The sequence below is a fragment of the Odocoileus virginianus genome, chromosome 1, assembly GCF_023699985.2.
Source record: "Odocoileus virginianus isolate 20LAN1187 ecotype Illinois chromosome 1, Ovbor_1.2, whole genome shotgun sequence".
Taxonomy (NCBI): Eukaryota; Metazoa; Chordata; class Mammalia; order Artiodactyla; family Cervidae; genus Odocoileus; species Odocoileus virginianus.
This window is the reverse complement of record NC_069674.1, coordinates 71,716,052-71,730,062: the sequence shown is the minus strand read 5'-3', so window position 1 is coordinate 71,730,062 and position 14,011 is coordinate 71,716,052. Positions and strand designations below refer to the sequence as shown.

Here is a 14,011-nt window from a genome sequence, read left to right as displayed (position 1 = left end):
TCCTGAAGGGAAGATAAATGCAAAATTTTTAGAAAGATGTATTCCCCTTCCTTTCCCTGTTCTCCCAGTAGAGATGATATACATCTGTAAACTTAAAAAAGGAAAGACATCACTGCTTTTAGGTTCCTTGTGCTTAACATTCTAAAAAACTCACTCCCATCTGCAGCATGTAGTGGGTTACATGAAGAGTTGAACAGAAAAGCCAGGACAGAGATAGGATTTTATAGCTCTCTTGAGCTGTCCTCCGAACTTTCTTATTTAAGGTATACTGTCAGAACCAAATCTTACCAACAAAACTCTTTCTATGCACATTCTAATATAACTCTTTCATAGCACATTCTAAAACCAGTAAAATTTTGTTTACATATCAACAGTAGTTAAACAAGAGGAAGGAAGATTAAGAATGAGCTACATATAAAACCCATCAAGTAACATTTTACCAGGCTAAAAGTATTTTGAAAACAATGGCACTTTTGTCCTTCCGCCTCAAGATTAAAACAGTCATATCTAGAGGAAAGGGAGGCAATTTACCATTATGCCCTGGCACCCATACCTTCCTAGTTTAGCAACATTTTTTAAAGTGAGCTTTACTATTCTTCTGTTGACAGAAGTCAACTCTGTTTCATAGTTTTTAGGAGAAAAAACAGTTTTCAGATGGGAATCACCTTCAAGATCTTATGGTTTCTGTTGAAGATAAACAAGAACTTCAAATATGTAAGATGAAAATAAAATGTCAAATGTAAGAAAATAATTACAAAACAAATTTAAATTATCACAATTATCAATTTTAGTATTTATTGAAAGGTGAAAGACAAGGAAAATTCCTCTCCAAAAATAAATCCTGCACCTTTGCTAAATGCAAAATAAACTGATATTTGCTTTACATGACAATGAAATTACCCCCAAAAATAATTAATCCAAATATACCAAAAGAGTGCTAATCTATTATTTACAAAGATGATCTTACCTGCCATAAGTATTCAGGAAAAACCTGTTTTACATTCAGGAACACTAATGAAATAACCTTGAATACTTAACCCAAGAAATAAAATATTTCCTACCTTCCATGACCACCCCCCCACCCGCCAGTTACAGAATGGATAAAAAAATGAATATATGTGGAAACAGTATTTCCAATAACTTTATAACACATGCATGCATGCACACATGTGCACGCACGCGCACACACACAGCCACACACACACAGTGCTGTGCTAGGTCAACCTAATCTTTAAGGTCAATAGCTGTAGCGACAAAGAAGATAATAAATATGGCTTTAGTAAAAGTTTTCAACCAAATATCACAAATGCTTAATTCTTTTGATAGCTAACCTGAGTATGGAATATATCTTACTTACCAAAGAGGATATGACCAAAAATAATTAAAAAGAAAAAAAAAAATATCTGTAGCAGACACCACTGAGGTACCTTAGTTTTGCTTTTTTTTTGTAAAGGTCTGTATAGCAATTTAGTAATTTACATAATAACATTTATTCCCTATAGTATAAGTTCATATTATTTGTATGTAGCAAATGGAGCCAATCAGCTCTCAGGTTGCATCTGGAGAGAATTTTAAAACTATAATCTGTAAGACAGGAAGACAAGCATGACTCAAGGGAACAAGGCTGAATCTTGAAAATCTGGGTTCCCTGACTTGTATTTCTCCTCTACGGGGATGTATGCATTTTACAACACAATTAAATTTTCAAAATATGGAGAAGTTTGACAATAGGTTAAACGGGAAACTACACTTGAAAAGTAACCACTCTGGTTGTTTTAGGTATGTCTTTAAAAGTTTAAGGCTCATGTATTTTGGAGGGATATCCTAAAGACATTTTCTTACAGTATGGTCTCATGCATCTATGTGTGTGACACTGGAAAAATGGAGCTAAAGCAAACCATGTTAAATATACCACCCTTCACTTAAAAAAATAAAAAACTAAACATTTTAATCACATTCTCTCTCAATTTTCAATACTGGTTTATTATAAACTTCTGTCTCTCCCCAAAGTAGGTGTAAATACATAAATTTAGCTTAAAATTGAAGATAAAGGTAGTGAGAAGAAAGATAAGAAAGTTATAAAACAAAAACCCTATTTACATTTTGATGATTTATACTTTCCTTACTCCATGAAAATTCATATGCTGCAAATTGATTGATTTCTTACAAACCAATGATATTTCTGTATAATATTTGCCTGCCCTTTTAAATTGGAGGTCAGAAATGACACCATTGCTACAGTTTATTATTTCTAGCGAAATGCCTTCAAGTGGCTTCTCCCTCATCAGAGAGATAAAGCAGCTTTATGGGCCACCGCAGAAGCCACTGAATGGGAACAGCTACACAAGCTCAAAAGGCAGCAGCACAGAGAACTCCAGCTGAAAGTATCAACCAAAGCATGAGCCCAGAAAAATACCAAATTCAGGTTAAAGAAAATAAATTGCAAATGCAGAGTTCTTAACATCAAAGCAAACATTAGAGACATTTGCTTGACTTTTATTACAATAATGAAAGCAATCTGAAACAGCGCTAAAGTCCATCATTGAAGAGATCTGTTTTAATCATCTTTGGCGAGGCACTGGCAATCCTGTTTCCTATGCCAGTTTCCCAGAGCTTCTTTTCAAAGAAAAAAATCTAAGTTGTTTACTTTAGTAAGGGAGGGAGAGGGATGCTTAGAAAGATCAAGTAACAAATTTTATTTTGTTAATTATACTTCTGTATATGGCAGTTAAGTCACTGCTCTTATTTTAATATGCTGTATTTGCCATCTTTTTCTCCTGTTCCTCAAGAAATATGCAATAAAATATTTTAACTGCACGCAATTAAGCTTTCTGTAACTGAACATTTTTTTCCCAGCTACTATTAGATACAGTATAGGTGCTGATTAATAAGAAAATTTTCTCAACTTCTTATTCCACACACTACAAAGAAAATTCACGTAATAGGGCTATATAATCTGGCCACGTTACTTCATTAGTTAGAAGGGTTAGATACCACTAAAATACCTTTTTTTCTCCCAACTTATAACATTTTTCTATTACCTAAACTGCTTTCTTAACATTGAAATATTTTAAAATATATTCCAGGGAGTATAGGAAGTTTCACATACTCATTCAGCAATTTATGAAGTTATGCAAAATATGATAACATATATATATATTCCCATACATACACACACACATAAATATGCTTTCATAACTGAATCTTGGTTTTAAAAATGCTTGCACAGTGTGGGGAACTTAAATATTAACTAGATTTGAATACATACAGTTGCACTCCATTAGCACTTGATATACCAGCAGAAACATAACAGATGAAATAAATGATTTAAATGAATGTTGCTTTTTGTTTTTGGCAGACCCGACAGAAAACATGTTTATTGTTATGAACCTTTATTAAGTGGCTCACATTTCAGTATAAATCACACTAAAAAGATTTTTTAAAAGCTATTTACACTACAGTGCTGACACATTTAAAATGGAAAAAAAAACTGGTATAAATAAACTCTATGGAAAAGCCTTAATTGTCAAAAAAGAATTCTGGCTCATATTACAAAATATATATATATATATATATGGTAATGTCAGCTCTATTCTAAAACCTACAACTCCAACTCAAAGGATTTTTTTAAAGACTGCTTTCTTTAAACCTGCAGTGTTGACAGTGCTTCTGGCCCTAAGTGCTTTGCTACTTCACAGTTATGGACAGGCACTGAGGAATGTTACAAAGCTACTTAAACTATATTTTGTAACAGACTTGGGAGCAAGTCCTCGGCTTGCTTTCAGAATTCATGAATCTTTATTACACTATTAAGTTTAGGGGAAAAAAATTTAAATGGTATGTACAAATTTAACACAAAATGTCATCATCTTTTCTCTCTTGATTTGAATGTGTTGAACTATGTTGCCTTGTATCAACTAGACTTATGAGACTTCCAGGACACAATTCTTCCTTTAAATCTTTGTTGCTATTTTCAAATTTAGAGTCCACTTCAATCTTAAATTCTGTAAACTGAACATGATCCAATTTTGCTTTAACATTCTTGCTATCCATATTATTCGGTGCTCCAGTCTTTTCAGGAATATAAACATTCACAGGTTCTTCCTTGATTCTTACAGATGCAACAGGTTCATGTTTAATCTGCTGTAATTCATATTTAGAATGAAGTTTGTCTGAAAAAATAGAATCCAAGGAGGTTTTGCTTACAGCACAAATCGTGCTGTCAGTGTGAGGTCCCAGAACTGATGATGTGGAATCTGGTGATGTCCCTGTTTCATGAGTAACTGTATTCTGAGCAGTGCCCTCCTCTGAATGATACAACTTGAGCCGAACATGCCATGCTAAACTGCATACGGCTGAAACTGTCTTGAACTGATGAACAACATTCCTTGGAATAAAATAAATGTCATTATCATACAGCTGAATCCTGGCATAGCGAATGCCTTCCCTCCTCAGTTGATTAAGTTTTGCATCATCAACCCACTGGACACACTAAAACAAAACAAAACACAAAATACCAGTAAGCCTTTTCCACAAGAAAAATTAAACTGAGGATAATACTAGTTTTAAATATACCTGGGACAGTGGAGGTTCATGTAAATCTAACTGCATTCGTTGAACTACTTCTAAGAAATCTTCAGCATGAAAACAAATTACATCTTTGGTTATTCGGGGTTGATCAGGCCTAAAAAAAAGAACAAGAGATAATGAAGAGTCTGCCATTAATGTTTTACTCTGCTAAGTCTTTATTAAATTCAAAGCAGAAGGGACTTCCATGGTGGTCCACTGCTTAAGAAGAATCCACATTGCAATGCAGGAGGTGTGAGTTCCACTCACAGTCAGGATCCCACATGCCATGGAGCAACTAAGCCTGGGTACCACAGCTACTGGGCTCACACACCCCGGAGCCTATGTGCCACAACGACTGAGCCCGTGCACCGCAACTAGAGTCCATGTGCTGAAATGAAAGATCCCACATGATCCAAGAGACCCTGCTCGCTGCAACTAAGACTCAGTACAGCCAAATATATATATATATATGTCCATACACACACACACACACACACACACACATATATTAATTCAAAGCAAAACTAGTTTATGGTCAAAATCAAAGTATTATCTTAGAAATAAATTGTAATTAGAAGACCACTTTACATATTTAAACAAAGGATAACATTATGAGATTTAACCTAAATATGGATAAAAGAACTCATTTTATTATTTATATAAATATATAGGCATAGCAGAGCAGAAACTTTATCCATTGATCAAGGAAGGGAGAAGAACAAAGGAAATTTTAAGGAGTAGAAGACATGTCATCAGGACTCTTGGAAAGAGGCGGGGATTTCCAGAAGCAGCCACATCTCATTTTATTATGGCTATATTTAACGATGTTTTGAAAAATTAAATTGACTTGACTTGGTTAAATTATGCAAATCAAAAAACTAAGTGTTTATAGTTAAGGTCAGTACTTCAAAAAATTAACTATGTAATTAAAAATACAACATAGAAGTCAGAGGTAAATATGGAGAGGAAGGGAATACATTCTTTCAATCTAGGTGTATATAACTGCAATGATACAGTAAATCCCTAAAAGTTAAAAAAGTTAAGAGGCATTTATTAGGAAAGTGCTTATAAAGTAAACTGTTACCATTCTACTTGTGGAGGTTAATAGTATCTTTAATTATACTTCTAAACACCCCCAAACTCTTCAATTAATTAATAATATACACATACATGTTTACAAAAGATGCTCAAAATGGATTCTGGAATAAAATTCCAAGCAAAATAAATACCACCCCCCCCAATCATATTGAGGCAAATCATAACCAATTTATTTTAATAAACTAGTGATAAAGAGAAAATCTAAAACTTATGCATCATATTAATATACAGGGAAAGAGTGTAAGAATGATTGCACGCTACATTAGTGACAATGCAAGCCAGAAGAAAGCAGACTATCTTTAAAGTATTTGAAATAAAAAGTAAATCTAGAATTTCGTATCCCAAAAAATATCCTTAAGAAAGTGTGAGATAAATCATTTTCAGACAAAAACTGAGAGAACCTGTCACCAGAAGATTGCACAATAAAGAATGTTAAAGAACTTCTTCAGGCTGAAGGAAAATGATATTTCAATGCAAATGCATATCTATTCAAAGCAATGTGGAATGCAAGTAATAGTAAATATGAAAGTTATTTTATTCTTATTTTTAAAATATTTTCAGAAATATATCCTTAATGCCAAAGGAAGCAACATATGGTGGGGGGGTGATGTTATAGAATATAGAAGGCAAAATGTATAATAATTAACACAGAGGCCATAAATGGGGGCATGGAAAGATGGCAGTACACTGTTGAAAATTCTTACCCATTACATTAAAGACACACTATGACAACTTTAGGGCAACCACTACTAAACAAATAGTGGAGGTATAACAGTGCATGCTCAGTTGCGTCTGACTCTTCGCAGCTCCATGGACTGAAGCCCGCAAGGTTCCTCTGTCTATGGAATTTTCCAGGCAAGAATACTGGAGCAGGTTGCCATTTCCTACTCCAAGAGATCTTCTCAACCCAGGGATGGAACCCATGCCTCTTGTGTCTCCTGCCTTGGCAGGTGGATTCTTTACCACTGTACCACCTGGGAAGTCAGTGGAGGTATAATGAAACACTAAAAAAGGTAAGAAAGAAAAGTGGGGAAAAGGAATGAACTGACATATAATATGGAGTCTTTCAATCCATAAACAAGGTATATCTCTAACATTTCTGTAAATCTTATTTTTCTCATTGGTGTTTTGTAGTCTTTAGTGTAAGTCACTTATGTAAAAAAACTAAGTATTTCATAATTTTTATTTTACTACAAGCTGGCATTATTTTTTTTTCATTTTCAAAATGTTTCAAAGTATTTACTGCTAAAATATAGTTATATACAACTAACTTTTCAATATTGCCTTATCTGTGACTTAGATAAATTCTAGTACTTCTTTTGTAGACTTAGAATTATCTCTACACACAATTATTGTACCTTATTCTAAGACCCTGTAATTCCATATCTATGTATTTACTGAAATGAAATTATATGTGCACACAAAGTCTTGTAAGGAAATGTTCACAAGAGCTTTATTCATAAAAACCCCAAACTGGAAACAATTCAAATGTCTATCATCAAGTGGATGGATAAATCAATTGTGATATATCCATACAATGATATACCACTCAGCAACAAGAAGGAATGAACTACTAAGACACCTAACACTAAATTTTAGATAAACCTAAAAACTATCATACTGAGTGAAAGAAGTCAGACAATATATGATTCTATTTACATGAGATTCTAGACTAGGCAATGCTAACCTATAAAGACAGAAAATAGGTTAATAGATGTCTCGAGTTAGAGTAAGAATGGGGGAGAGATTAACTGTCAAGGGATACAAGAAAAACAAAATGGTCTATATTTTAGTTGTGGTAGTGGTTAACATGGCTGTATATATTAGTCAAAACACATCTAACTGTATACTTATAACAAGTTTTGTATTATTGAATACGAATTATATTCCATTAGTTGATTTTTCAAAAAACTGAATTCCAAGAGGCAACCTTGAATATATAAATCTATGTGAATTCTGTCTTCCTAATACTAAAGTGATAGAAAATTGACCAACACTTCACAAGTCTTATCTAGTTTAAGATCTCTTTATAGTCTAAATCAATTTAAGTCTTGTATCTTAAATTCGTGTTAAGCCAGGCTCTAAGATAAAATCAATCATCTAATACCTAATGTCTCCTTGAGAAAAAGAGGAGAACTCAAAATGCTAAGATAAGAACACTAAGACAGCGCTCCAATTTCCTTAGCACAGCTTAGGTTAACAGCAAGAAACAATAATAAAGCGATCATAAACCATGTTTGCATCAGAGCCATGAAACCATCTTAAAAAAGTATCAACCAAATTATTTTCTTACTATCTTTAGTATAACACTAAGAGATCAAAGTGGTCATGTATGGATGTGAGAGTTGGACTGTGAAGAAAGCTGAGTGCCGAGAAATTGATGCTTTTGAATTGTGGTGTTGGAGAAGACTCTTGAGAGTCCCTTGGACTGCAAGGAGATGCAACCAGTCCATCCTGAAGGCGATCAAGTCCTGAATATTCATTGGAAGGACTGGTGCTCGAGCTGAAACTCCAGTACCTTGGCCACCTCATGCAAAGAGCTGACTCATTGGAAAAGACCCTGATGCTGGGAGGGACTGGGGGCAGGTGGAGAAGGGGACGATAGAGGATGAGATGGCTGGATGGCATCACAGACTCGATGGGCATGAGTTTGAGTAGACTCCGGGGGGTTGTGATGGACAGGGAGGACTGGCGTGCTGCAATTCATGGGGTTGCAAAGAGTCAGACACGACTGAGTGACTGAACTGAACTGAAGAGATCAAAGCATTACTGGTAGATAAAGTAAACTGTATTTTACAAAAGTGAGAAAATTCATAACTAGCAACATCTCATTCCAAAATCTATCTCAGGAATATTCTTAAATCTGGCCCCTAATATAATTTGACAATAGTCTTTTTCACTATGAAATTGCTAGCTTCAAGCACTTTTTAATTCAGTAACTATAGTGAACTATGATGGACCTGTGAAGGCCAGGAAACAATCTCTAACATCAAATCACATATAAAGTGGAGAAAAAGCAAACAAGAACAATAATTAAAAGAAACTTGAAAGAGATTTAAATAAAGTTAAGGCCAAGGAACAAGAATATTTATCTCTGAGGAAAAATATAAACATGTGGCTAACATTATTGAATACTATCTGTAAATCAGATTTCACTCTAATAAATTTTGATGCCATTCTTAAATCTTTTTACCAAACATTCACGAAAAATCCCATTAATCTGAAATGGGTTTGTTTTACTGATTTCCACAGACAAATCTGCCTTTAGTCTTTGACAAAATTAGCATTTTAAACCAGATTATAGTAAGAACTTTGAAACTGTATGGGAATCACCACAGATATTACCATTTAACTTAAACACAATTATTATTATTATTGAATCATAAATGACTAAATTATTAACATCATTTTCCTAAAGAACTCATAGGGTTAGCTTGGTACTAGCTACTTTGCATATCTGAAATCATAAAGCTTCATTTATGTTAAGGAAGAAAGTCAGTTTACACTGGCTTCCCCATTCAGTATTAATCTATAAAATATTACTTTAAATTTTCTTTTTTAAATAGGGTCAATTTTGTATTCACAACTCTTGAAAATACAATTTCCTCATGTAGAAAATACAGGCCATATTATTCAAAACATCTTATAAATTTATGCAACAATACTGACATTTTATATTTTCAGAATTAAAGTTTTTTTTTACTTAGAAAACTTTCTTACATGCTAAGTATTTAATTCAACTGCTTTAATAAGTAAAATAGCATATTTCAACTTAAGTTTCATACCCAAACAATACCCAATTTGAAAACAAAACCTAACTGACCAAAGTTACGTTACAGTATAAATATAGCTTTGCTCTACAGGTTTTGTCAATTTAGTAAATGGAAATTCTCTTAATGTATGAGACAACCACCTTAAGTATATTATCCATTTTCCTTAAGAAAATTATCAATTTTTTCTAATCTATCAAAAGATTTAGTGAAACTTGCAAGCATAGCTGGAAAAATCTAATATACTAAGGTAAACAAACACTTAATAGATACCAAACCTTAAAAAGACAGCAAGTTAAAACAGTATAAAGGACAAGAAGCTGGAGTCAGTTCTGAAATCAGACTGAGCTCTACCACTTATTAGCTATATGACTATGATAATACTATTTGATAGTCCTGAATCTTAGTCTCCTTGTGTAAAAACTATGAGTCAAAAAGCAGAGAAAATTAACTGAATATTTGTAAATGAACATACAGTAAGCATCAAGTGAACCTTGGGTTTTCCATTACTGTATGTAAGACAACTGTTTTCAACTCCAGTCACGTACAAAACCAAACTATTTCAGTCAAATCCAAAAGATAAAATCTAGATTCTATCAGGTGAAAATCTTTAGTGCAATTACACAAAAACAATATCCAAAACAGGAAACTGAAACCTTTTCCTCCACATGAAGAAGAATTACTGAAAACCTTCCCAAGAAGAAGTTTAGGGGCCACTACGGAGCAGCAGTGAACACGTACCACTCTCCGCAGTGCACAGCCTTCAACACTCCAACGGCAGCGGTAGTCTGTCGCTCAAACCCTTGTCCTATGTGATCCGCATGAGCTCTTGTTCTGTCTTCAAAGAGCATTTCACGGGGCTCGCTAGTTCGAGGTAGGTACTGCAGGTTTTTTATTTCATTGGTAGTTCTGTTTTTAAAAAAACATTTACATATATATATGTATATAAAGAGACAGAGGTAGGCTTAAATATTAAGGCTTAACTGCCTTCAAACATTTGTATTAAGGCATTCACAGGTTTAACTTTTTAAAATGCATTAATATTTACAAATATTTACCTACTGTAAGTCAGGTACTACACCTGGGCACTAGAGCTAGTCAACAAGACAGCAGGGAATAAGAGAAATTCCTTATTCTCGAGGGAGTTTATATTCTTGTGGGAGAAATACCAAAATATAAACAGCAAGAAAACACTTGGCAATAAGTGCTTCCATAAAACACACATAGTTTACTGGAAGTAGGAGGGAAAAAAAAACACTGTAGCTCCACTGTGGAGGACAGACATCTCCCACTGGCCCTCTCCTCCACCACTCATCTTCTAGAATCCTTACACATACAGAAACTGCTTGCCACCTAGCCTCCCTCACTGCAGAAACCCTCTCAAATCTTGCTGCAGAAGGGGAACAGGGTGAGAATTTACTTTAGGAGTCATCATCTTATTTATCACCCTGTATGATTTTTCTTTTGCTTACAGAGACAAATCAGGATTGCCCCCATTATTTTCTTATCTCATCCTAGTTTATCCCCTAGGGTCACTCTTCCTTTTGGTTCTCTTTATCTCCCACCCTCAATCTCTACTACTTCACCGCTCTTTGTGCACTCTTGTCTTAAAGTTTTATACAAACATTCACAGAGACACAAAGACACATACACAATGCTTTAATATCCTTTTTTCCTTTTTGTGATTAATGTTTTACAGATATCAGAAAGCTAGAAGATGATGTTGCTTTCTGTGAAAAGCTAACAGGTTTTCAAACAAGCAAGGCTGGTCTCATTATACCACATTATAATAAACTGAGACTTGATTAAAAGCATTGGCCCCCCCCCAAAAAAAAACACGCATTTGGCACAGTGCCTAGGGCAATGTTCTCATTAGTTGGTAAGACTATAACATGATGGGAAATGACCATATATACCATGGATTTTAATCCTTGAGCTCCTCAAGGGGTTGGTGAACTCCCTTAAATTACATGTTAACAATATACATTGTTCTGGGGAGAGGCTTTTGGATTCTCTAAATGATTTATAAATTTAAATTAATCATTGAGATACATACCAAGTTTACCATTTACTCCCAACTTAAAAATCAACTTGTAAAAATTTCATTCAACAAAAATTTATTTATTAAGCACCAGGCATTCTGTCTAGGTGCTAGAGAAATTTGTAACAAGCATAACATTGTCCATGCTCTCATGTAATCTACATTTTACTCTATCACCATTTTCCTTATTCTTTTTTTTTTTAATAATAAAAAGAGAGACCATCTTTACCTATCTAAAAAAAAAACATATTACCTCCCCCCAAGATCACCTACTCCATTCCCAACAATGTTAACCTAATGTACATTTTTCTACACTTTTCTCTGTGTGTACACATACTCTTATACACATGCTTTTTATTTTTTTTCATAAAAACAGAATCATACTTAGCATATATTTTACATTTAGCTCTTTTCATCAGATATTCTTTCAGCTCAACAGACAAAATTCATACTATGAAATTAACTATTTCACCGCATTCTTCTGTAAGTGAAAGTTACTCAGTTGTGTCCAACTCTTTGCGACCCCATGGACTATATATAGTCCATGGAATTCTCCAGGCCAGAATACCAGAATGGGTAGCTGTTCCCTTCTCCAGGGGAATCTTCCCAACGCAGGAATCGAACCCAGGTCTCCCACATTGCAGGCAAATTATTTACCAGCTGAGCCACCAGGGAAGCCCCATTCTTTCATAGGAATATAACAAAATGAATTCAACCATTCTAATAATGGACAATGAGATCATTTTATACTTGATCTCACTATAATAAATGCTGCAATTAACATTCTTATGCATTTACCTTTAGTGCTTTTGTTTTGGGGGAAAGATTCCGAAAACTAGGGATCCTAGTTCAAAGAGAGAGAGAGAGAAAGAGAGAGTGTGTGTGTGTGTGTGTGTGTGTGAAGTTTTATGAGCTATTTTAGATTACTTTAAAAAAATGATTACAGAAGCTCACCCATCAACCAATAATATATATGAGCCTGTTTTCTCATGTACCTACCACCCTGTAATATAATCACTGTATTAAAAATAATATCCCATAATTGTTTTAACATACACTTAATATACAATTGACTGCCTAGGGCCTATTTATCTATTGGGTTTTTTTTTTTTCTCACATTTTCTCATTTAGAAAGGCTCTTTGTATGTTAACTTTAGTCTGTCACGTTACAAGTCCAGTTTTGAGCTTTGCTGTGTTGATGTCTTTTTTCTCACAATAGTATCACCATTATGTTTTTGCATCTTTGTTTAGGAAGGTTTCTCTTAAGCTTAAGTATTTATTCTGATATTTTTATTCTTTTTTTACTTATTATGTTCAAATCCCTTATTTCTTATATAACACTGGGGTTATGGCTTTGTTTCCCTTCAAATGGACTTCCAATTATGCCAGCATTATTCATTAAATAAACTTTTTTTCCCCATTTATCTTATTATTAAGTTCCCATTATAATTTGATCTATTTGTGTACTCTATCCTATTCCAGTGATCTTTTTGACCTTTATGGTAATTTTTAATGTTGAGTAAGATGAGGTTCCCCCCTCACATGTATCTTCTCTTTCACAGCTTTTTAGACTATCTGCTGACTTTATTATTCCATATGAATTTTGAAATTATTTTATCCAGTGCTGGAAGTGTGAGTCCAAATGAATTCTAAAGGACTACCATTTGTATTCAATCCAGAGTATAGATCTAAACATTTGCTTAAATCTTTCTTTATATACTCCATAGATGTTTCAGTTTTCTTAAAATATTATTTAAATTTGTTTCTGAATATTTATTCAATTTATTCCAATACAGTTTATAATGTCCCTGTTGTGAATAACATTTTTTTCCCATCTCTGGTTACAATTTGTCATCTGCCTGCCATTTTTCATGTTTTATTTATATCTTATATTTATAAGAAATTATATCAGCATGTGTAACCATTTTTGAATTTACATTTCAATTATGCTCTAAACTTTCCCTACCTTCTTCCTCCAACTTTCTCATTCTCAACAAATGCATACATACCAATGTACAAACACTCATTCCCAGCAATAAACATTTATATCCAACATACCTTTTCCTTTTGAAAGGTGACTTTGGCATGTCAGCCACAGGGATCATCTGTTCTCCTGGGCGCACCCACATGATGGGACCATCATCACTATCTTTCCGACTCTCTAATTTTAAACTAGATAGTGTCCCCCAGGGCAGTGTACACTAGAGGCAAATAATGACATAGAAATCGATTACTTTTTAAAACAAATCTTCAAATATACATTAAAGACTACTGTGTCCTTCACAAAATTTCATATATACATTTGAATTATGTACCTGTTTTAAATATATTTCTAAGTTTCTAATATATTCATAAGTTTGCCTTCAAAATATTCTATTTCAGACACATCAAGAGGATAATTATTCTTGGATGGCTTCCTCCACTTCTCCAATTCTGCCAGAGGTATGATTCACTGTATTCATCATTTGTTAATCTTTCTACCAAATATATGGATCATATTGTTAAGTAGGAAGTTAGGAATGAGCAACAAGGG

At 33.8% G+C, this 14,011-nt stretch overlaps 1 protein-coding gene across 1 annotated transcript in view; it reads right to left on the bottom strand.

Moving 5' to 3' along the window:
• Positions 1-2,454: 2,454 nt before the first annotated feature.
• RSBN1L (round spermatid basic protein 1 like) overlaps positions 2,455-14,011 on the bottom strand; it is a 78,367-nt gene continuing 66,810 nt past the window's right edge. Inside the window, exons 5-8 of the mRNA XM_020880308.2 lie at positions 13,537-13,679; positions 10,179-10,346; positions 4,576-4,684; positions 2,455-4,491 (exon numbers count right to left, since the gene is read on the bottom strand). Of these exons, the coding sequence (XP_020735967.1) occupies positions 3,850-4,491; positions 4,576-4,684; positions 10,179-10,346; positions 13,537-13,679 (1,062 nt within the window). The 3' untranslated portion in view covers positions 2,455-3,849. The remainder of the gene's footprint in view (positions 4,492-4,575; positions 4,685-10,178; positions 10,347-13,536; positions 13,680-14,011) is intronic.